We start from the raw sequence: 20,944 nt of genomic DNA, 5'->3' as shown, positions 1-20,944 counted from the left end.
CCCTGGCACTGAAAACCTGGGTCGGAGAAAGGTGAACATGAACCACTACCAATGCGGACGCTTCAGTACCACGCCACTTTCGTGCTTCGCGCCTTGTCCGAAACATACATCTTGACTCAAACGATATCGTGCTTACAACACATTTATATCCCTTAACATGACTTTCGAGGATCACTCACATATGGGCCTCAATTGACCATATTGCCCTGATACAAATTCTCGTCGCAATATTTGACGGGAGCATCCAAGACTTTGCTCAGTTGTCACCAGTCGAAAAGTCCTGAACTTCCGCCCACGAAGGAATCCGTCTAGGTCATGGGTCGTCAATTTTCCATAACAGAAACCACTCATGCTAGACGCGCCTCGGAACCCCAGTGCGGCCGACGGCTTTATATTCTACCCATAAGACCCCTGAGGCTCTGGCACTGGCTACCCCGTAGGGAAGAACCTAATCTCAGCCAAGTTAAGCTTATTGTTAGGAACATTGGAAGGCTAGAACCACCGTTCGGATGCATGCAATCTTAGCCTGGCATATGATGTCGATCCAGGTTAGCATATGAGGTCGTGAGGGATAAACGCCCCAGTTGATGGGTGATGCAGCAATCTTGCAATATCAGATCTTGTGCAAAGAGGCAACAACTCAAGCACCGTGATAGCCCTGTATTTAGTCTCTTCGAGCCAGAGGTTGTCATTCAAAGGCCTAAGATGATTGCAGAGTCTCGTATCCGAGTTGCAGAGTATGAGTACCGCTCAAGTCCGCCTATGCCTCTAATCGATATCCTCGAGGCAAATGAGAATCCTTGGCTGTTTGACTCTGACCGAAAACCTTAGAAAACTAGCCTCGACGCTGACCCTGATTCTGACTTCGTTTTATACATAGTATTCAGAGGGCGTAGGTGGGTGAAGAATTCTCCACCAAAGAAGACGAGTGCCACCGGAGAATTGCCAGTCTCAGGATGGGAACGCTTCTCTGTTGAACTCTGTAAGACTACGTGTCAAGCGCAACAAAAGCAATAATGATTGAGCTGGCTATCTGTCCTGTGCTCTCTATGCTGGGTCAAAAAGGGAAAGTTGACGATAAAGAGGCTAAAATAACCTACTAAATCGAAATTAACCGAGATGCTTCTAGACTCTAACCACCGCACCACTTATCCTCACGCCAACACCACAGAAGTCTCGATTTCTCTGGCTTGCCGACTGAGATTTTTACCAACTAAGATTCCAGGGTCCCGAAACGAGATAGCCTTATTGGAGCTTGCTTGCATTGATCCTTCAAGATGCCGAGGTGGCCGATATCGATGAATTTCTCCGCGTTTGACGTCTGAGGCGACCTCCAGGCCACCATCCCGGAGTAACCCCTTCTGAGGCTTGTGAAACACGGTGGGAAAATTCCCTTCGAATGGCAGAATACCTGTCTTTATATGCAACAATTTTACCTTCAACAGAGGTTCGGCCGGGGTAAGTAGTGGCCAATGATGGGGACCAGGAACGGCGAGGAAACCCCGCATTGAAGGTCCGGATAAAAGGCCATAGTGGCGGGCCCCTCTGGATGCCACGATAACCTCCCCCACCCAATGCTATCGCGCAGAGCTTGAGAGGATGGGTCAGATCCTGACTGAATGATGCTTGCCTCCTGGAGCGTCTTCTGTCCACATGAGATTTTCTACGTTATCATTGGTGTCGTGGGGAATTTTAACACCCGTGTATAACATGGAGGGGCAAGTATTAAAGCTGGAACTACCCCGTCCCTCGCTGCCCTCATCTCTGCTCTTTCATCCTCTCCTCTCTTTCCCTTCTTGGTTTGCGCCTCTCCTGTTCCCATCATTAAAGCTTGATCGGCTAAACCATCATGGCTACCGCAACCGTCCTCGAGAAGCCCAACATTGGTGTTTTCACCAACCCCAACCATGATCTTTGGGTAGCCGAGTCCACGCCGACTCTGCAAGAGGTGAAGAGTGGTGAAGGCCTCAAGCCCGGACAGGTGACGGTCGAGGTGCGTAGCACCGGAATCTGCGGGTAAGTTGCTAACCCACCCGCGTTCTGCTTCCGTGTCTACTTCGCATTGGTCCGACTGACAAGTAGCTTTTACCATATAGGTCCGACGTGCACTTCTGGCACGCAGGATGCATTGGTCCCATGATCGTCACGGGAGACCATATTTTGGGTCACGAGTCGGCCGGAGACGTTATTGCGGTAGCTCCGGATGTCACATCTCTCAAGGTCGGTGACCGAGTTGCGATCGAACCCAACATTATTTGCAATGCCTGCGAACCTTGTTTGACTGGGCGTTACAACGGTTGCGAAAGAGTTGCTTTTCTTTCAACCCCGCCTGTTGATGGCCTGCTGCGGCGTTATGTTAACCACCCCGCCATCTGGTGCCACAAAATTGGTGATATGGGTTATGAGGATGGCGCTTTGTTGGAACCCCTGAGTGTGTCTTTGGCTGCAATCGAGCGCAGTGGTCTTCGTCTTGGTGACCCTTGCTTGATCACCGGCGCCGGCCCCATTGGTCTCATCACTCTTCTCAGTGCCCGTGCCGCCGGTGCAACTCCTCTTGTCATCACCGATATCGACGAGGGTCGCTTAAAGTTCGCGAAGGAGCTTGTGCCCGATGTTCGCACCTACAAGGTGCAAATTGGTCTTTCTGCGGAAGAGAATGCGGAGGGTATTATCAATGTATTCAACGATGGCAATGGTGCCGGTCCCGACACTCTGAGGCCTCGCCTTGCGCTAGAGTGCACTGGAGTTGAAAGCAGTGTTGCCTCTGCTATCTGGAGTGTCAAATTCGGCGGAAAGGTGTTTGTGATTGGTGTCGGCAAGAACGAGATGAAGATACCATTCATGCGCTTGAGCACCCAGGAGATTGATCTCCAGTACCAATACCGGTACAGTAACACCTGGCCTCGTGCAATTCGTCTGGTCAAGAACGGTGTCATTGATCTCAAGAAGCTTGTTACTCACCGCTATGCCCTGGAAGATGCGCTCAAGGCCTTTGAAACGGCAGCGGACCCCAAGACAGGAGCCATCAAGGTCCAGATTATGAGCTCAGCTGCCGACGTTGAGGCTGCTTCCGCTGGTCAGAAGGTTTAAGCCTCGTCGGTCGTGTGTCGGAGCAATATCGGGGGCGTTTCGGGTGGCTTTCCAGCCTTGCCATCATGATTATCCTGCTGTTCTCATTATGCTGAAAGGCGTATGATGTCGGTTGTTTTGTACCTTGTTGATGAAATTTGTAACGTTTGATGACCATTTTTAGAGATGCATGCAAGCTGAGGCAATAGACAATTTGTTAGAAATCTATGTTATTGTTCGTTCTTTCGATCTGACTGATCATACAGAGTAGATATGTGTGTGCAATAAGGGGTCTGAAATCCTCGATGGGTCAGGGAGATGCGCGTCCCCAAGGTTCTTACCACAACAAGGCTCCATTGAGACTTCTTTTCTCAACTCCAACCTACCTTACTTCACCTTTTGCACCTCGTCCTACCCTCGCATCATATTCTCGCCTTCGGGGAAATTGAACAACTATATTTATTGATCAATCGGAACGCCTACCGCGTCGTAGAGACTGACCGATCATTGCGCACTCTTGCGTTGGAACTATTCGCTGATCCCTTGAAGACACAGTCCATCGACAAAAATGGTCTCACAGCTTGATATAGCATCGCTATGGACGCCGAACTCCGTTTTGAACCTGTTATCTGTTCCCCGATGTCTGACTTAGTCCGGACAGACCCCCTGGTCCGTCCATTCTCCGGTTGTTTTGGGGTGTTGTTATTTTATTTTTTTTTTTTTTCAATGTGTCCACGCTGCATGGTCAACGGCTCATCTAAGCTGACTTGTGCCATGTTGAAGCACTAAAGCAAGTTATCTGCATACTATCGGCTTGCGGCTGCAGCACAATCTCGTCACTGGTACAATCACCGATGTTTGCCCGAGCTCCAGTCTCCGCACAAAGCGGGGAAATGCGACGGCCATACTCAAAAGGGGTCTCATACTCTCTGCAAGGCTGCAACAGCATGAACGGAAGCAATGGTGGCTCAAGCTGCCAGTAACCCATGATGCCTTGTCAATGTGGGAAAGGACGTCTTGTCCGAGGGATCCAAAAGCCAAATCCCTTGCATGGCACATCCGATCAATATCCGGGGCTATGCAAGCGTCCTTCCAATACTATCGCGCTCTGTGCTTACCGACCAGGGTTGCTGCAGACATTGACTGTGTTTATGCACTTAGCGTCATACGGTCGGTGGGTACATAAGGAGAGGTAATTGCCCACTGGCTGGCTCTTGATCCTGAGGGTCTTGAATCACCCTTGATTCTCAAGTATGTTGAAGTATCTACTTTTCCTGCCCGCTGTGGGGGCTGCGGTCATTGGACCGAGGGCTAGCATTCAGAGCTGCCCTGGCTATAAGGCGTCGCATGTCCAAGAGAGCAGCAACACCTTGACAGCGGACCTGACGCTCGCGGGTGAACCATGTAACTCGTATGGCACCGATCTGAGAGACCTAAAGTTACTGGTGGACTACCAAACAGGTCAGTCCTTCTCAGAATAGGGCTTGAATTGTACTTACCTGCCTTCAGACAAGCGTCTCCATGTCATCATCTATGATGCCGATGAACAGGTCTATCAGGTTCCTGAGTCGGTTCTACCACGCGTCGAGAGCGGCGATGGCAATAAGGAGGAATCCGCTCTAAAATTTGACTATGTGGAAGAGCCATTCTCATTTACAGTATCCAGAGGAGACGAAGTGCTTTTCGATACTTCTGCATCCGACCTCATCTTCCAGTCGCAGTACCTGAATCTCCGCACCTGGCTACCGAATGACCCTTATTTGTATGGTCTCGGAGAGCACACCAACGCTCTTCGACTGGAAACTAACAACTATACCCGTACCTTTTGGAACCGTGACTCCTATGGAGTACCGCCGAAGAGCAATCTGTACGGTACTCACCCTGTTTACTACGACCACCGAGGCAGCGCTGGTACTCATGGCGTCTTCCTGGCAAACTCGAACGGCATGGATGTCAAACTCAACAAGACGCAGGACGGCAAACAGTACCTCGAGTACAACATCATTGGAGGTGTTTTTGACTTTTACTTCTTCACCGGCTCGACTCCCAAAGAGGCCAGCGCCCAATACGCGGAAATTGTTGGACTTCCAGCCATGCAGAGCTACTGGGCATTTGGTGTATGTCCTTCCTCCCTTCGCGAATCGCCGTTAGACGTCTGCGTTGTTGAAACGATCAAAATTGCTAACGAGATACCAGTTTCATCAATGCAGATACGGCTACCAGGATGTTTATCAAGTGGCCGAGGTGGTCTACAACTACAGCCAGGCTGGAATCCCACTTGAAACGATGTGGACGGACATCGACTACATGGAGCTACGAAGGGTTTTTACTCTCGATCCCGAGAGGTTCCCGCTTGAACAGATGCGTGAGCTTATCGACTACCTCCACGATCATGATCAACATTACATCGTCATGGTCGATCCAGCTGTGAGCGTCAGCGGTGAGCTTTAACAACCTCTTCCTTTCTTGCGACGGAAGCACTGATGCTATTAGACAATCCCGGATACAATAGGGGCGTTGCGCAGGATATCTTCCTCAAGGCGCAGAACGACAGTTTATACAAGGGTAATACCCCCTCCAGATGTCCCGCCAACCTTCATCCAAGACATACTAACGCTCTTCCAGGTGCCGTGTGGCCCGGTGTAACTGTCTACCCTGACTGGTTCCACCCCGGCATCCAAGAATACTGGAACGGAGAGTTCAATGAGTTCTTCAATGCCGAAACTGGTGTAGATATCGATGGCCTCTGGATAGACATGAACGAGGCATCCAATTTCTGCGCTTGGCCCTGCCTTGACCCCGAGGGATACGCTATAGAGAATGATCTGCCTCCGGAGCCACCGGCGGTTCGACCTAGTAGCCCTCGGCCACTGCCAGGCTTCCCCGTGAGCTTTCAGCCAGCTTCCTCGAGACGACGGTATCTGAAGAGAGCGCCAGGTGATAAGCTTGGACTGCCCAACCGCAACCTCCTCAACCCGCCATACGTTATCCAAAATGCTATTGGGCCCCTTAGCATGAACACGATCCAAACCAACATCATCCATGCAGGAGAAGGATATGCTGAATACGACACTCATAACCTGTATGGCACCAGTAAGTGAACAATCGGGTTTGCCATATTTATTTGGTCTAAGAACTTGCCCAGTGATGAGCTCTGCATCTCGCATCGCCATGCAGCAACGCCGTCCGGATGTCAGGCCTCTTGTTATCACTCGCAGCACGTACGCTGGAGCTGGAGCACACGTTGGACACTGGTCGGTAGATTCCTGGCAGTGAAGGTGATTAAAACTGACTTTGTGTACAGGCTCGGTGACAACGTCAGTTCATGGGAGCAATACCGTATTTCGATTGCGCAGGTCCTGGCATTCGCCTCGATGTTTCAAGTTCCTATGGTGGGAGCGGATGTATGCGGGTTCGGTCAAAACACTACAGAAGAACTGTGCGCCCGATGGACATCGCTTGGAGCGTTCTATACCTTCTACCGCAACCACAATGAGATCGGCAACATCGGGCAGGAGTTCTACCTCTGGGAGACAGTAGCCGAGTCGGCGAAGAAGGCTATTGACATCCGGTACAGGCTTCTGGACTACATTTATACTGCTTTTCACCGGCAGAGCGAAACCGGTGAACCGTTCCTGCAGCCACTTTTTTACCTGTACCCCGAGGACGAAAACACGTTTTCCAGGGAGCATCAGTTCTTCTACGGTGACGCGCTCCTTGTAAGTCCCGCCACCGAGGAAGGTTCCACCTCCGTCGATGCATACTTCCCCAACGACGTCTTCTACGACTGGTACACAGGAGCTCCAATCCAGGGACAGGGCCGAACAGTCACCCTTGAAAATATCGGTATTACCCATATCCCCGTCCACGTCCGCGGCGGCAGCGTCATTCCCGTCCGATCTTCCGGAGCCATGACAACGACTGAGTTGCGTGAGAAGCACTTTCAGCTCATTGTTGCCCCTGGTGCAGATGGAACAGCTTCCGGCAGTCTCTACCTAGACGACGGAGACTCCCTTGAGCAGACCGACACCACTGAGATTGAGTTCGAGTACCGCGATGGCTCTCTCTCCGTTACCGGACGGTTTGGGCGTGAGGCCCCTGTCAACATCGACAGTGTTGTCTTGCTTGGCCAGGCACCAAACTCCTCTGCCGAAGAGCAGAAGCAAGTTATTGAGACGGGATTGGAGCTTACCGAGGCTACAACAGTGGAACTGGCCTAAGGGCTTGTCAGCGATTTCTTTTCATCTCAATATGTCGGGCCCTAAAACACTTTGATTTTGGAAAGGCGCAACTGTTGTATTGAGCCGCCTGGATCCCACAATGTTCAAAAAGCATATAGTCAGTGACAAAGACGCACATTGTGAACATTTGTTTATCCTCTCTTCAAACTTATCAAGAATGTAAGGGATGAAGTGCCTGTCAGGGCCGCCACCTTTTATCCCTATCGTCGTAGTCACGTACCTAGCTACCCCTTTTTACACCCCAAATAATCCACCATCAACATTCTTCATCAGCCCCCAGCCTCAAACCTGCTAAACCGCAACATTAGCCATCCACCCATCCTCCCTCGTTGTTCCCTGCTTGCACTTGTACTCGTAATTGTCTAACAAGAACACATTCGAAATATATAAGAAAAAGAGAAAAATCTCGGACCAAAAAAGAAAACAATAACCATGCATCTCTCATTCTCAGCAAGCGCTCTCCTAGTTCTTTCTCTGACCGGCCAGACCATGGCGGAACGGTCCTGGTTTTGTCCTCTATCTCTCGATGCGAGCATGATCCAGACGCCGTATTGCTGCGAAGGGTTCGTTCTGGCTAAAGACTCGGAGGTCTCGATGGAGGGTGTCAGCTGTGCGTTTTATCCTGTCTTTGTTTTCCTTGCCTATAGCTTGCTTGCTTTGTGGAAGGATCATGCTAACGAAGCTTACAGGTATTGATGTATCGAAGGATTTCACAAAGTCTTGCCCGCTGGATGGAACGCCGAAATGTTGTTACTCGATCGTGAGTGTTGTCATTTTGATTTTTGTGGTTTGCAAAAGAGGATAGGCATTGAGCTGACTGGTGTTTATTTGTGTAGGGCAAGGCTGTCATTTGCACGACCGAGGTCGAGGATGGAGTGGACGAATAGAGGCAGATGGTATCGTGGACAATCGTGGCTCGTGATAAATGGCAAGAAAGACGCAAAGGGCGACTTTCGAAATTGTACTTATCGGGATGGGCTTGGAAATGAGGTGTTCAAGCGTCGAGACTGGAATCCATCAATTGCTCCGCATTCAATCGAAATACTCTCTCGGCTACAGCCTGGGACTCGCATATCCGGAGGCATTGTTCTGTAAAAGGTTCAATATTGATACCCGAGAACCTAGTATGTGGCCAGTCCGTCGCGTATAGCACACGCTCAGGCGCCTCTCGCAAGAATTCCCGAGCCATGATTTCCAGATCTCGGAATTCTTCGTCTCGGGTTAAGCGATATGGCGCGGAAATCTTCACATATGTCCGCCCAGCCTTGAGCAGGGATATTAAAGATGAAAAGCCCAGAAGAGTATATGGATCGAACGATTGCCCTGGTTCTAACTTCACCTCATGCAGATCCGGCCCGCCAAAATGGTCAATGCAGATTTTGACTCCGAGCTGAGGGATGATACTCTCTAACAATGGAATCGTGCTCATCGGTGTGTGAATCTGAATCATCCAGCCTAGAGAACGAACGAGCTGTGCTTGTTCCGAAAGAACACGGTCTAGCTCGTCGCGAGTTGGTACCCTCCCTGCAGACTTGAAGTTCACCCGTACGCCGCGCACGCCTAGCGAGTGCCATGCTCTCAAGGTTGCGGTATCAATGTTAGACGGATCTACAACGACCACACCTCGTCCGTGAGAGGGCCCAATGCGTCGGAGTGCATCGAGAAGACACGAGTTGTCGAATCCGTAGATGGACGGCTGCACAAGTACGACATTCTCGATCCCCAGAGATGACTCGAAGGCGATCGCGTCCTCGATGATGTGCGACGTGGGTTTATATGCTGCACTTGCGATGGTTGGACACCGAGAGTCTGTGACGTGCATATGACTGTCCCAAGATCTAGCAGGGACCCTGTTCTTCAGTGGTTCGTTCTTCCTGAGAGTTGTAGATGAAGTACTCAGAAACGCCTTTGACTGTTTCAAAGTGTCTAGTCTGGGCTTGATAGGAGGTACGGGATTCAGGGCGGCCCTGAGAGTGGGCAATGCCGTGGAAAAGCAGGGTCTTGTAGTCATTGTTGAAAGCGCAGACGTCGATTGTGCCCTCATATGGTCTTCGTGGTATTCTTTCATACGCTGCGTTTGTCTGGTAATTCCTCTACCGAGAGTCCTCTATACGCTCAAGAAATGCCACAGAGTCGGGAATGCGAAGACAACGAAGTATAAGGAAGATTAAGCCGGGGATCCGCCGGTAGGGATGAAGTATTTTGACGAGACGCGGACTCCAACCTGGAAAGGCCGGTCGATGGCCGATTGCATGACCATCTCACCGGCAGTAAAGGGTCGGCAACGCGGCATGCTTTTCTGATAAAGATTTAGATCCGGCTCAACTGTAGCATAAAAATGGGCCGTCCCACGAGGAGAGTGGGTGCTGTGGACCTCATCCGTTAGAAAAAATCTCGATCGATCTTGAAGCCCAAGTGACTGACCTGGATTGATGCCAGTACGCAACTGATATTATTATGCCATGCAAGCCGTCTCTGTTCCGAATATTGCTCGTTGTCAATGGTCGCAAGTGAATGCACAGCAGGTATGAAGGAGGGATGAGGAGAAGAAGTGCTGGAGTGAAGTTCGGAAGTTGACCGAGCCTCCTTATTTGGAGATCTTTCTTCTTCCCACGCGCTCCTGGACTGCCAAGACTCGAGAGCTTCGGCTTCGCCCTCGCGCATCGTCTGCCGAGTTTCCAAGTTTCAAGTGCAATCTTGGACGTCGAATTACGGACTAATAGTGCTGAAAACACACCGAGACGGTGAGACCCTCGTTTGAACCGCCCCGCCGCGCCGCCCGTCATGAAGCGGTTGAATGTGGACAGTTCGCGGTGGATCTCTCCGCCTTTCTATGCCTTTGTGATCCTCATCATTGCATGTGGGAGTATCCCTAAAGGTGCCTTCTTCTTGACTTCCTGCTTCAGCTCGTCACTGATATATAAAGTCTTCAGGCTACGATGAAGGTGGATACAGCGCGTCCGTCCGGCTGGATTCCTTCATGACCGATTTCAACCTCCTATCCAAGAACTGGACAAATGACGAGACTGGGCTGGCGAACCGCACAGCGAATATAACCTCTTTTAATGTTCTTGGCGCTGCATTGGGTGCCTTGATCTCATTATACCTGAACGACCGTCTGGGTAGGATACGAGCATGGCGATTGGCCATTGTGGTCTGGGCGTCTGGCACGTTCATCCAGGTTTTTGCTTCTGGCATATACGGCTTGTTGCTGTTCTCTAGGATATGGGGAGGGGTCGGCGCAGGGGCGTTGACCGTCGTAACGCCGTTATATCTGTCCGAGATTGGTTGGTGAAGTCGTGCCTTGGAGAAGGAATACAGCTAACTATATTTCCAGCGCCCACGCGCACGAGAGGTCTAGTTGTCAGTATTTACATGGTCATCCTGCTGGCAGTGTTGGCCTTGGGTAAGACGGTTTCTCCGCACGTATCTCTACGGAACTGATCTGGCATCCCAGGCTTCTTCATCAACTATGCCGCTAATATTCACATGTCCGCAACGCGCACGCAATACCGTCTAGTGCAATCCATCCCCCTTATCCCCGTTGGACTCGCCTTTCTCGCCTCCTTTACTCTTCCCGAAACCCCTCGCTACCTCATCTCACAACAGCGCCTTGAGGAAGGCCTGAGTGTCCTCGCTCGCCTTCGCGGCAAAGACATATCGTCACCAGAATTGATTGACGAATTCGACTTGATAACCACCCAGACGCGCCTTAGAGCAGACACGCTATCATCCACGTCTAATTGGACAGCCTTCAAGGAGACCCAATTGAACCTCAACTACCGCCAACGATTCTGGCTCCTCATGTCCATGCAGACTATCTCGCAATGGACAGGGGGCAATGGCATAACTTACTACGTCTCCACGATTTTCGAGTCGGCCGGCGTCACAAAAAACGCCACTTCGCTTGTATCCTCAGGCGCATACGGGATTGTCAAGCTCGTCTTCACCATGGCCTTCACGTGGGGGTTGATCGACTACCTAGGCCGTCGCCGCTGTACCCTCATCGGCCTATCTCTCCAAATGACCGCGCATATTTATCTAGCCTGCTACATGGGCGTCCTAGCCCCAACGGACGATACAACAGATTCAATAAACAGATCTGCCTCCGACGCAGCCATTGCATCCATCTTCGTCTATGCTGTCGGCTGGTCGGTAGGTCTCTGCACAATACCCTACCTCTACGGAACGGAGATTTTCCCCACGCGCATCCGCAACGTCAGCTACGCAGTGAGTATGTCGCTGCATTGGTTTTTCCAATTTGCGGTTGTGCGCGTCACGCCGAACATGTTCGTCTCGCTGCACAACTGGGGCGCGTACCTGTTTTGGGCAATCATTTGCTTCCTTGGCTTGGTGATCCTTGGGATCTGGATGCCGGAGACTAAAGGCGTGGATATCGAGCGGATGGGAGGGCTGTTTGATGGGCCTTGGTATCTGAGATGGAATGCCAGGGTTGAGCCTAAGCGGGAGGACGAGCAGACTGGTCCAGAGACACTTTCTTGAGTTTGATATTTGCAGATTTATTTGGATTATATATACCATTTCGTTGAGATTGCTTGAATATGTACAATGCTGGACTCGCTATATACCCTATTTTGAAATACACGATCATTTTTCGCCCTAGAACCAGGACGCAACTCATGACCGACCAACCCACTCATACCCATCAGCGGGCGTCATGTGCGTCGTCATGGGCTCCGCGTACGAGAACGCCTCAAATACCTCTGGCGTAATCTCGTACGAGGCAGAATTATCATGGGATATTAACGCCTCCGGAAAAGCATTGAGGTCGTGGGCCGCTGTGGGACCAGGAAGACCAGTCTGAGGGTTTTCAAAAGTTTGTGCCTGGGTGGGTTGTTGGTAGGAGTAGAAATGACTTGCGGAGGAGCCGATGGAAGGATCAATATTAACGTCCGCATGAGAGATCGACGATGCGGTTCTTTGGTGTGTGGCGAGATGAGAGGGAGGCTGGATGTTCAATGTTGAAGATTGTGCAGTAGGAGAGCGTCGATGTGCTGTTGTAGCGGGATGTGATGAATGATGTTGAGGTGCGTCTTGTTGGGGGAAAGGCAAGGTGATGTTGTGATCAATCTGGAGGTGTTGGATTTCTTGACATATAAGGTTCAGCGCTGTGCGTATCACTAAAGAGACAGAAGTAGGATTAGCCAAATTATACTGAATTCTTTGTTGCCACCAAACCTACCAGGACTGGAGATCGTAACTTGCTGCAAAGCAAAGATGCAAATTCTCAGTTTCTCCAGGGTGGCCGGTGCCGCAGACTTCAAGGCCTGGATTTCGAGGAGGAAAATGGACGCGGCCGTGTACACGCTGTATGCGATTGATAAGACGACGTGACTATCGCCGAAAGTGCGTCGGTACATTCCGTATATGGACAAAATGGCAGTTGCAGATGTCATGCAATGAACAAGGTGACTCTCGTCGTAGGCTTCTCGACTCCATTTTGAGCAGAGGGCTGGCCGATGGATAAGGATGTTGATAGTATGGTACAGGCAGCTACACCAGATTGTCAGTCTCATTTCGAGAAGGACAGGGAGGGTACGCGTACTTTAAGGTAACGATGTGGCTGGGAGGTGAGTATGGAGGTAGGTCTGTTGCGATGAGCTTCAGATGCTCCGGTAGATGCTCCCACCATTCACCCAGATTGCTGGATTGTTCGCGAACGCAATTCTGAAATTCTGCCTCGGATATCTGGCGGTTATGGTCGTATATATGCACCAAAATCTGATTGAGGATTTCCATCAATCCACACATCTCTACAAAACTGGAGGTAGAGTGGGCCTGAGTAGGAGGGTACTGGGCACCATCCGGAAATATGACACCGTGTGGAGTCCAAGACTCGAGCTCAGATGTATCATCCAGGATCGTTCGTGGTGGGCAGCCTTGTGAGCTTTGTAATGTCGGAGACCTGCCGAAGTATAAAGACATCATTTTGTCCCAGAAGTAACAACTCCAGAACAGACGATTCCGAATCTCAATATCCTCATCATTGAGCTGGGCTGAATTTGAGTACTTGCGACTGTCGATCGTGATGCCCAGATCATCGAGCATTCGAAATGCCATTCCGCTATACAGCCACGCCTGAGCTCTATTGCCCTGTCCACATTCACGTGCACTAAGAAGCAGCAGGGTCTGAATAGTGGGTATATCTACATGGCCTTCTTTGAGTGAATCGTGGAGGCCAGTCACCGCGCGATGCCAGAATACAGCGCCACCCTCATATGAATCTAAGATGGAGGCGATGCTCGGCTCAGTTTTACACCACCGCACGGAATGCGAGAGAACAGCGTGGAGCAGAGCGTCTGAATAGTAAGGACCGTTGAGTTTCATATCGCCTGAATGATATGTTAATGGGGTTCGCAACTGAACGGCGGGCGTTACGTACGAGTAAACGCAGGTCTGTAAACGAAGTTGAAGAGCGGTTGAATCCAACACCAGTGCGAATCGAGGAGGTATTGAAAAGGTTCCTGGAAGTAAATGGGTCAGTTGAGATGGCGTTCATTGATCAAAGGACGTACGGGCATGGTCGCCATCTGCTCGATTGCCCTCTCACGCCATGCATTGTTGACGAGTCTTTCCTTGCGCTCCCCCACCTGTACAGAAAGCTGCGGGTTTGATGCAGCCGGGTTTAATACACCGCTCGGTAGTTGGAACAGACTCGTTGGCCCGTGAAAAGAAACTCGGCCATCGTGCTCAACTTTGAGACCTTCAAAGTCTCTCGATAGATCCTGGTCATCGCCTGTACTGCCTTCTTTATTATTCGTGCTCCTAGAATTTAGACCGGCCTCGCTCGCTGTGGCCGCAGACGAGGAGGGGCTTCCCTCGGCTGGTTGACCGCGGCTTTTTGCCAGAGCATCTTCTAACTCTGCCACCCGTCTTTCCAAGTGCTTGGTATAGGAAAGGGTAGGAGCTCTAGAGCACGAGGTGTCAGCAAGCGATAACGAAGATCGGCGGGCGTCGAGCATAGATTCCACATTTATGCGTGACCAAGCAACGGGACGAGGTGATGATAGGAAGACGACTAAAAAATTTAGGCAGTAATAATCAAGGTCTCGACTCACAAGCTATAAACGCATTCGGTCCCTCGTGCTGCACAACGCGAGCATGAAGGGCTGGCTCCGTTGCATCTCACCTAATCGAGGAATTGCCTGTCAGCAACAAGGTACAGCACCTCGGAGACTATCCGAGCGGAGAGACAACCCGACAGACAGCCTGACAGGACGTCGGACGACAGGGAAGGAAAACCCACTTTGCGCTTGCGACACCCTTCGCACGAGAACGCGCTCTTCCGAGATGGAGTGGCCTTCACTGGCGCATCGGCCACACCCGAGGATTTGGTTTCTCTGACCATGAATGCGCTGCTGAGTCCTCCATGAAGACGAGACTCAGGATAGAGAGGAGAAAGGCCGACGGGCAGTCCCTGCGCAGTTATAAACGGCAGCTCTCTTCTCCGGAAAGTCGCGACTCGAGTCCCAATACCAAATCCTGTCTAACAATGACAGTTCCAAATTTCTCATAGGAGGCTTAGCGATCTAGCGACTTTAGCTGCAAGGCGGGGGGGGGGGCGAGGGGAGCTTCAGGCCTGGAGGCTGGAGCTGGAAGCCTGGAAGCCTGCGACTTGGAGAGTGGGGAGAATCGAGAAAGTGGAAGCGGCGAGCCAAAGCTGGAGCTTCAGGTTGATGGTAGGATTGGCCTGTTCGGGCAGGCTGGACGATCGGCAACGAATCAACGTGGTGACGATGGACCTCGAAATATCGGGGACTAGCTTTTCCAGGCGGTGGTTGTGAAGCTTCTCGTGATCCTTGGGTTGGTGACAAATTACTCTTTGTAGTCTCGCCTGTCGGGTCCGCTCCCGCTCGAAGATTATTACACTTGACTACGGAATACATCAAGGCTACTATACATGTAGGTCTGTTGTACATCAATTAATCGCCCCCAAGGTATATCATACCCAGTTCTTCTCCAATTGCACCAGGAAATCATGGACACCATCAATCGGTACAATGATCGCCCGCCGTTTCTGCAGCGCTTTCTCGCCGAACCGTTCGGCTAGCACTGCCTGTAGCGTCTCGGCACTGCGGTCAGGCCGACCCTGCAGCTGGGCGCTAATATCGAGCGAAATGCGCGATTCCGCCAGATCCTTGGGGCCGAGAACAAAGATGAAGTTGTACTTCATCTGCTTCGCTCGCTGAATCTTCTTTCCCAGCGATTGAGCGTCCGCGTCGACGTCGATCAAAAAGGTGGAGTCTGTAGCTGAAAGAGGCTGAGGAATTCCTCCATTTATAGAACTCTGGTCAAGAGTCTTGAACCCTGACATCTTTGCTGCGGCTTCATGCGCTTGTTTCACAACAGCCTCATCCTGGTTCACAGTCAGAATGATGCCCTGTCGTGGGGATAACCAGAACGGCCACTGGCCAGAGTATTGTTCAATGAGCAGGGCAAGGAAGCGCTCTAGGGACCCAAAGTTCGCGCGGTGAATCAGTACGGGTGTTGCCTTTCCGGGCGTCGCCGGGTTGTAGTCTTCCTCTCCCTCTGCGACTTGGTATTCTAATTCGAACCGTTGCGGCAGGTTCATGTCCAGCTGGATAGTGGACAACTGGTGATACTTGCCAGCTTTATCCTGGAGTTGGATGTCGATCTTAGGTCCGTAGAAGGCGCCATCACCTTCATTCAGTTCCCAGTCCTTCCCGGTCTGATCTAGAGCTTCGCGCAGCTGAGCCTCTGCACTATCCCACAGCTGAAGATCACCAATAAAGTCCTTCTCGGGCCTCGTCGAGAGAACCAGCCGATATGGTCCCAGGCCGAATGTCGTCATCACCAAATCGACAAACCCAAGCGCCGATTTAATCTCCCTCTTGATCTGCTGCGGTCGACAAAAAATGTGGCCATCGTCTTGGTGGAATCGCCGAACGCGAGTGAGACCGCTCAGTGCACCAGAAACCTCGTTCCTATGAAGGGGGCTAAAGTCGGCATAGCGTATAGGAAGCTCTCGATAGGAATGGTTTTGTGATTTGAACAATAGACAATGTCCCGGGCAGTTCATCGGTTTCAGCCCGTAAGACTCGTCTTCCCCAGCTTCTCCGTCTGTTTCGCCCATGGCTCCTCGCCCACGCACCTCGTACATATCATCTTTATAGTTCTGCCAGTGACCGGATACCTCCCAAAGCGATTTCTTATAGATTGTCGGCGTCAAAACTTCACGGAAACCATACTGGAGGTATTGTGCGCGGAGGAAAGCGATAAGCTTGTTGATGACATGAGTGCCATTTGGGAGGAAGAGGGGCGATCCGGGACTGTAGATAGATGTGGTGAAGAGGCTCTGAGCGGTTCCCAAAGCTCGATAGTCGGCGGACGACGTTGCTTGGTTTTCCGGAGGTTGCTGCTGTGTTTGTTGATCAGAGCATGAGCACGGCCGTTGAGATGTTGAGGAGAGCCATTGAACCCTGGCTGGCGGATATCGAAAGCCAGCTGGCCTTCTGAGGGATATTGAGTGTCTTATTGAAGGAGGTATTCGACGCATCTTGGATTGATGCAGAGCGAGGAGCCTTGTCACTCTCAAATTATTCGCGAACCCCGGGGCCTCGGCCAAGTTCCCGTGATGGCCAAATGCGGACTAGTGTTGCCGCCCCGCCAGCCTTCGTGCCAAAACAATGGATCGACAGACTATACTTTCTTCACCATCTCTCCAACTTGTCCAGATAGAACAATTATCTTATTCTCTTAACGTACTGCTCTCCCTGACCCCCGCTATTGCTACCGTGTGATGCGACGGTACGCGCCAGGCTACCTCGAGTTTCCGCTCAGCCCCCGCGTTGACGCCCAAAGCTTGTTATCGCCAACACAAAAGTACCGTGATGTCCGCGTCAGTTCTGGGAGAATCCTGGGTGGTAGCTTCAGTGACTGAGGAACAAGATGCGGTGACCAAGAACGTACCGACGACTCCTAAACAGGCTCGACCTGTAACCGATGGAGGCAGCAACCATGGATCCGCCGCCTCGTCCATGTCCGGACCTGAGTTGATCATGCCCTCGATATACGAGACGCCTGTCACTGAAGCATCGTGGGTTGCGCCGACCGTACGGACGAAACAGGCAAGTCCGACGCTCAGGCGAAGACATCAATCGTCTGCTGAGCCAGCGAAAACAGAGAAGCCAGAGCCACCATCTGAAACATCAACCCAGAGCGCTCATTCGACCACGACACCCAACCACCAAACGCAGACTCGTTTCGCATTTCTCGAAACGCCAATTCGAACAATAGCCAATGTCATCCTTCTAGCAGCGATCTTACATTTACTCATTCTTCCCGAGCTCGTGCAGCAGTATCAGAACATGTGCTCCATTGGCCCCATCTCGATACTATACCCATCCAGCTGTGTCTCGCGCTACCATCAATCTTTCAGCCCCCATACAAACAGCCAATCGATACCGGCTGAAGCCATACTAACATCCCAAACACGCCTGGAATATGTCTTCAACGCAACCCTCCAGGAAATGGCCCCCCTCAACAGCTCCCTGAAACAAACAGAGTCTCAATTGCGCATAGTCGAGCGCGAACTGAAACGCGCACACCCAGGCACAAAGCACGAGTTAGACCTCGAATTCGAGAGCTGCTGGCGCGCCATCCGCATAGCCGCTTGGAAATTCGATTCGCTAAAGGTCGACCTCCAATCGGCAGTCGACAGCCTAGTTGCCGCAGGTGACGTGAAACCGATATCGACCCCATCTGACGCCCGGTCCTCTGTCGCACACGACGCCCGAATATCCACTCAGATGCTACGTCGGGAAAACTACATCGCCCAGCTCATGGCGCGTATGCGCTCCAAGGCCGACTCGCTGGCCGCTGACCTTGCCACGCTAGACGACCACCTCGAGTCAATAGAGGGTATCGTGGATCGGGAGATAAAGCACTCGGGCTCTTCTGCTACATACCAATCCAGCAGGGACTCGTCAAGTCGACTCGTGGCCTTCGTAGACGCTCTCATCCCTCCCAGCGTATCACTTCCTTCGTTCCTCCGCCCCCACGGCCATGGGCACGGGCAAGCCGACAAGAATGATACTTCGAACTCTTCATCTCCAGAACTCACCTTATCGCAGATCTTCCACGCCGCCACGACTCATCATCGTCCTGTTGCTGGCTTAGCTAGGAATCTATCCAGGAATCTACAGCAGAAATAAGAGGGATATCGGACAATAAGTTATATCCTAAGAATAACGACTTATTACGACGAGGAATGAATGAATGATACCCGGGGGCTGGGTGATTAGGATCTAGGCGTTTGATATTTGGGCCACCTACGGAATACTACAACTGCATACACACTTCCAAATAAAATGAATCTGAAACACACTTTCGGGTAAAGGAACCATGAGTTCCTTCTTTCATTATTATCCAGGTCCCTGACAGGACGCCCGGTAGTATGTATCTTGTACATATGTAAGATCAATAAGTATCATCAAGGAAAGACATAGAAAGTAAAGAAAAGGGCCACCGAATCATAACACAATGAAAACCAAACCAAATCAAGCTAGAGACCAACATGATCTCAGCTTCGATATCGATATTAAAGCTCGCTCCATACCATAAAATAAACGTAATATCCTGATCCAATCAAAACAACCATTCGAGCCAAATATTTGCATTGAGTTTATGTGCATGCCCTTATAATAACGCGACGGGACAGAAATATAAATAAAAAAAAAAAAAAAGAAGAGGAAACGGACGTAAATTACAGCTGCAGCAGAGCTGCCATCACGCCGAAGACGGTGATGAGTCCGCTGGCGGAGGTCGTCAGGGACGAGGCAGCGCCGGTGAACTCGGGGTCTTCGGAGGAAGCGTCGGAGGTGGGTGTTGCGCCCTCGGACTCTGTGGGGGTGGTGGATCCAGAGTCAGAGTCAGATCCGGAGCCGGAGGTGGAATCTGAGCCGGAGCCAGAGCCAGAGCCAGAGCCAGAGTTGAAGGAGCTGGTCTCGGTTGCGGTGGGAGAGGAAGAGTCAGAGCCAGAGGTGGATGACTCGGAGTCAGAGTCCGTGGAGGTGGTGGTAGGGCTCGAGGTCTCGGAGTCGGTGGTGGAGGTGGTAGTCTCGGAGTCCGTCGAGGTCTCGCTGCTGCTGGACGAGGTGGTCGTGGAGGTGGTGGTAGTGCTGTCAGACTTGGTGGTCGAGGACTCGGGTTTGGGCGCAGAGTTGTCGACGTTGATGCTCTGCCAGTCGCCAGAGTTGTCGGTGTAGCTGTACTCGTTGCCGGGGTAGGTGTTCTCGATGTGGACGGACTTGAGAACCATGGTGAAGGGAGCAGCGCTGTAGTCGGTCTGACCACCGGCCCACTGGATGGTGCCCTCTCCGTTGTTGGGGTCACCACCGGCCCAGATACCGATTCTCAGGCGAGAGGGAGTCTGGGGGAAGCGGCTTCCACCTTGAGCCTCTTCTCTGGTCAAGGTGCGGCGGACGGCGCCATCAATAACCCAGGAAATGGTTTGAGGAGTCCATTCGATGGTGTAAGTGTGGAAAGTGTCCTGGGGAGTATCCACAGGTTCGTAAGTGACACGGTCATAGCTGGTGGTGTCGCCCTTGCCGAAGTAGTTGGTTTGGATTTGGGTTGGGTCGCCTCCAAGAGCTTCCTGCACGACATAACGTGGTTAGCTTGGGGTTGGCATGGATCTATGCACATGTGGACAAGAATAAAATGTTCTTGTTGCAGTGCAAAAGAGAAGAAAAAGCAATATGAGCTTACCCAGTCAATCTCGTCGAGAACATCAGACTCGATGACAATGCTGCTAACGATACCAGTACCGGGCGCAACCTTCAACTCCACCTCGGCCTTACCGAAGAAGAAGTAGAAGTCGGTCTCGATGGTGGGCGCATCGCCTTGCTTCGCAACGGTGAACTCGGCGCCGTCAGGACCGAAGCTAACATCGCCAGCAGCCTTGACCCAACCGTCCAAGGCAGAGTCACCCTTGGTGAAATCAGAGGTGAAAGACTTGCTGTTCAAGCCTGGGTCAGGGTCACAGGTCTCTGTTACACCAGATTAGCCCTGAATCAACAAAGAGATTGACGAGAACAAGAACCACTTACTCTCGAGTGGGTTGCAGTCGGTAAAGGTCTGAGCGACAGTGAAAGGAAGCACTGAGGCCAGTGCGGCGGCGTATTTGAGATACATGATGTGAGGTTGCTTCGACAACTTCTCTTGACAAGCGAGAGCGAGAAATGAGTTGTAACCCCAGATCAGGGAGGCCCCGTCTATTTACGGGTGGGTTTTGGAAGTAAGCTTTCAGCTGGCGTGATAAAGGAAAGGCTACCCCAGATTGCGATTCAACCCGCAGAAAAAGCAAAGTGAAAGATAAAGCGAAGGACACGATGAGAACTTTACTACGGCAAAGTCAAGCGGAGGATGGAGTGAATCTATGGACAGTGGACAGTGACTTTCAGCCGCTTTGGGGGTTATGCAGTCTATTAATACTTCCCCTGAGGAACGAGGTGAATGGATAATGATACGACCAACCACCGACAAAAGAACCCTCCTGGATCTTCGGGCCGCCAACAAGGGCAATCTCGAGGTAAAAATGTCATTGGCAGCGAGAGCAGCTGTGCCCCTGGTTGCACCATGGGGTGAGAATG

General features: G+C 51.5%; 9 protein-coding genes across 9 annotated transcripts; 5 read left to right on the top strand and 4 right to left on the bottom strand.

Moving 5' to 3' along the window:
* Positions 1-1,679: 1,679 nt before the first annotated feature.
* On the top strand, positions 1,680-3,316 carry BDV17DRAFT_9243 (NAD(P)-dependent alcohol dehydrogenase). The gene is made up of 2 exons (XM_073765353.1): positions 1,680-2,016; positions 2,097-3,316. Exons 1-2 carry the CDS (start codon positions 1,850-1,852, stop codon positions 3,088-3,090), a joined length of 1,161 nt encoding a protein of 386 aa, XP_073621354.1. The 5' UTR covers positions 1,680-1,849; the 3' UTR covers positions 3,091-3,316.
* Positions 3,317-4,290: 974 nt separating this feature from the next.
* On the top strand, positions 4,291-7,516 carry agdC (putative alpha-glucosidase). Its single transcript, XM_073765334.1, has 7 exons — positions 4,291-4,530; positions 4,579-5,186; positions 5,266-5,509; positions 5,563-5,634; positions 5,695-6,162; positions 6,215-6,323; positions 6,374-7,516. Exons 1-7 carry the CDS (start codon positions 4,323-4,325, stop codon positions 7,287-7,289), a joined length of 2,625 nt encoding a protein of 874 aa, XP_073621353.1. The 5' UTR covers positions 4,291-4,322; the 3' UTR covers positions 7,290-7,516.
* Positions 7,517-8,251, top strand: BDV17DRAFT_9207 (uncharacterized protein). The gene is made up of 3 exons (XM_073765349.1): positions 7,517-7,920; positions 8,000-8,070; positions 8,147-8,251. The coding sequence occupies exons 1-3, from the start codon at positions 7,743-7,745 to the stop codon at positions 8,195-8,197; spliced, it is 300 nt and encodes a 99-aa protein (XP_073621352.1). The 5' UTR covers positions 7,517-7,742; the 3' UTR covers positions 8,198-8,251.
* A 53-nt stretch (positions 8,252-8,304) lies between these two features.
* Positions 8,305-9,321, bottom strand: BDV17DRAFT_286216 (putative TIM barrel metal-dependent hydrolase; the record flags this gene model as incomplete). The annotated part of the gene is made up of 1 exon (XM_073760856.1): positions 8,305-9,321. The coding sequence occupies one exon, from the start codon at positions 9,319-9,321 to the stop codon at positions 8,305-8,307; it is 1,017 nt and encodes a 338-aa protein (XP_073621351.1).
* A 631-nt stretch (positions 9,322-9,952) lies between these two features.
* Positions 9,953-12,496, top strand: BDV17DRAFT_9123 (putative MFS quinate transporter). The gene is made up of 4 exons (XM_073765335.1): positions 9,953-10,188; positions 10,244-10,597; positions 10,648-10,716; positions 10,768-12,496. Exons 1-4 carry the CDS (start codon positions 10,095-10,097, stop codon positions 11,811-11,813), a joined length of 1,563 nt encoding a protein of 520 aa, XP_073621350.1. The 5' UTR covers positions 9,953-10,094; the 3' UTR covers positions 11,814-12,496.
* On the bottom strand, positions 11,949-14,679 carry BDV17DRAFT_278696 (putative C6 transcription factor; the record flags this gene model as incomplete). Its single annotated transcript, XM_073759575.1, has 7 exons — positions 11,949-12,451; positions 12,514-12,824; positions 12,877-13,663; positions 13,714-13,795; positions 13,847-14,240; positions 14,390-14,460; positions 14,578-14,679. The coding sequence occupies 7 exons, from the start codon at positions 14,677-14,679 to the stop codon at positions 11,949-11,951; spliced, it is 2,250 nt and encodes a 749-aa protein (XP_073621349.1).
* Positions 14,680-15,273: 594 nt separating this feature from the next.
* On the bottom strand, positions 15,274-16,848 carry BDV17DRAFT_286213 (threonine--tRNA ligase MST1; the record flags this gene model as incomplete). The annotated part of the gene is made up of 1 exon (XM_073760855.1): positions 15,274-16,848. One exon carries the CDS (start codon positions 16,846-16,848, stop codon positions 15,274-15,276), a length of 1,575 nt encoding a protein of 524 aa, XP_073621348.1.
* Positions 16,849-17,025: 177 nt separating this feature from the next.
* BDV17DRAFT_249440 (uncharacterized protein) lies at positions 17,026-19,035 on the top strand. Its single transcript, XM_073756224.1, has one exon. The coding sequence runs from the start codon at positions 17,183-17,185 to the stop codon at positions 18,503-18,505; it is 1,323 nt and encodes a 440-aa protein (XP_073621347.1). The 5' UTR covers positions 17,026-17,182; the 3' UTR covers positions 18,506-19,035.
* Positions 18,910-20,632, bottom strand: BDV17DRAFT_9031 (glycoside hydrolase family 16 protein). Its single transcript, XM_073765311.1, has 3 exons — positions 20,402-20,632; positions 20,061-20,341; positions 18,910-19,947 (listed from the first exon to the last, which is right to left on the bottom strand). Exons 1-3 carry the CDS (start codon positions 20,484-20,486, stop codon positions 19,057-19,059), a joined length of 1,257 nt encoding a protein of 418 aa, XP_073621346.1. The 5' UTR covers positions 20,487-20,632; the 3' UTR covers positions 18,910-19,056.
* Positions 20,633-20,944: the final 312 nt, after the last annotated feature.

Source organism: Aspergillus undulatus (genome assembly GCF_047715775.1).
Source record: "Aspergillus undulatus strain CBS 261.88 unplaced genomic scaffold BDV17scaffold_1, whole genome shotgun sequence".
NCBI lineage: Eukaryota > Fungi > Ascomycota > Eurotiomycetes > Eurotiales > Aspergillaceae > Aspergillus > Aspergillus undulatus.
The sequence above is the reverse complement of the archived record's forward strand: the minus strand, read 5'-3'. Positions and strand labels throughout refer to the sequence as shown.

Bases quoted from the DNA above. Each gene is read 5' to 3' on its own strand.
- BDV17DRAFT_9243 (XM_073765353.1), top strand. From the start codon at position 1,850: ATGGCTACCGCAACCGTCCTCGAGAAGCCCAACATTGGTGTTTTCACC. The intron at 2,017-2,096 runs GTAAGTTGCTAA...TTTACCATATAG, and splicing joins CGTAGCACCGGAATCTGCGG to GTCCGACGTGCACTTCTGGC.
- agdC (XM_073765334.1), top strand. From the start codon at position 4,323: ATGTTGAAGTATCTACTTTTCCTGCCCGCTGTGGGGGCTGCGGTCATT. The intron at 5,187-5,265 runs GTATGTCCTTCC...ACGAGATACCAG, and splicing joins AGAGCTACTGGGCATTTGGT to TTTCATCAATGCAGATACGG. The intron at 6,163-6,214 runs GTAAGTGAACAA...GAACTTGCCCAG, and splicing joins TCATAACCTGTATGGCACCA to TGATGAGCTCTGCATCTCGC.
- BDV17DRAFT_9207 (XM_073765349.1), top strand. From the start codon at position 7,743: ATGCATCTCTCATTCTCAGCAAGCGCTCTCCTAGTTCTTTCTCTGACC. The intron at 7,921-7,999 runs GTGCGTTTTATC...CGAAGCTTACAG, and splicing joins CTCGATGGAGGGTGTCAGCT to GTATTGATGTATCGAAGGAT. The intron at 8,071-8,146 runs GTGAGTGTTGTC...TTATTTGTGTAG, and splicing joins CGAAATGTTGTTACTCGATC to GGCAAGGCTGTCATTTGCAC.
- BDV17DRAFT_9123 (XM_073765335.1), top strand. From the start codon at position 10,095: ATGAAGCGGTTGAATGTGGACAGTTCGCGGTGGATCTCTCCGCCTTTC. The intron at 10,598-10,647 runs GTTGGTGAAGTC...CTATATTTCCAG, and splicing joins GTTATATCTGTCCGAGATTG to CGCCCACGCGCACGAGAGGT. The intron at 10,717-10,767 runs GTAAGACGGTTT...CTGGCATCCCAG, and splicing joins GCTGGCAGTGTTGGCCTTGG to GCTTCTTCATCAACTATGCC.
- BDV17DRAFT_249440 (XM_073756224.1), top strand. From the start codon at position 17,183: ATGTCCGCGTCAGTTCTGGGAGAATCCTGGGTGGTAGCTTCAGTGACT.
- BDV17DRAFT_9031 (XM_073765311.1), bottom strand. From the start codon at position 20,486: ATGTATCTCAAATACGCCGCCGCACTGGCCTCAGTGCTTCCTTTCACT. The intron at 20,342-20,401 runs GTAAGTGGTTCT...CTGGTGTAACAG, and splicing joins CGACTGCAACCCACTCGAGA to AGACCTGTGACCCTGACCCA. The intron at 19,948-20,060 runs GTAAGCTCATAT...TATGTCGTGCAG, and splicing joins TTCTCGACGAGATTGACTGG to GAAGCTCTTGGAGGCGACCC.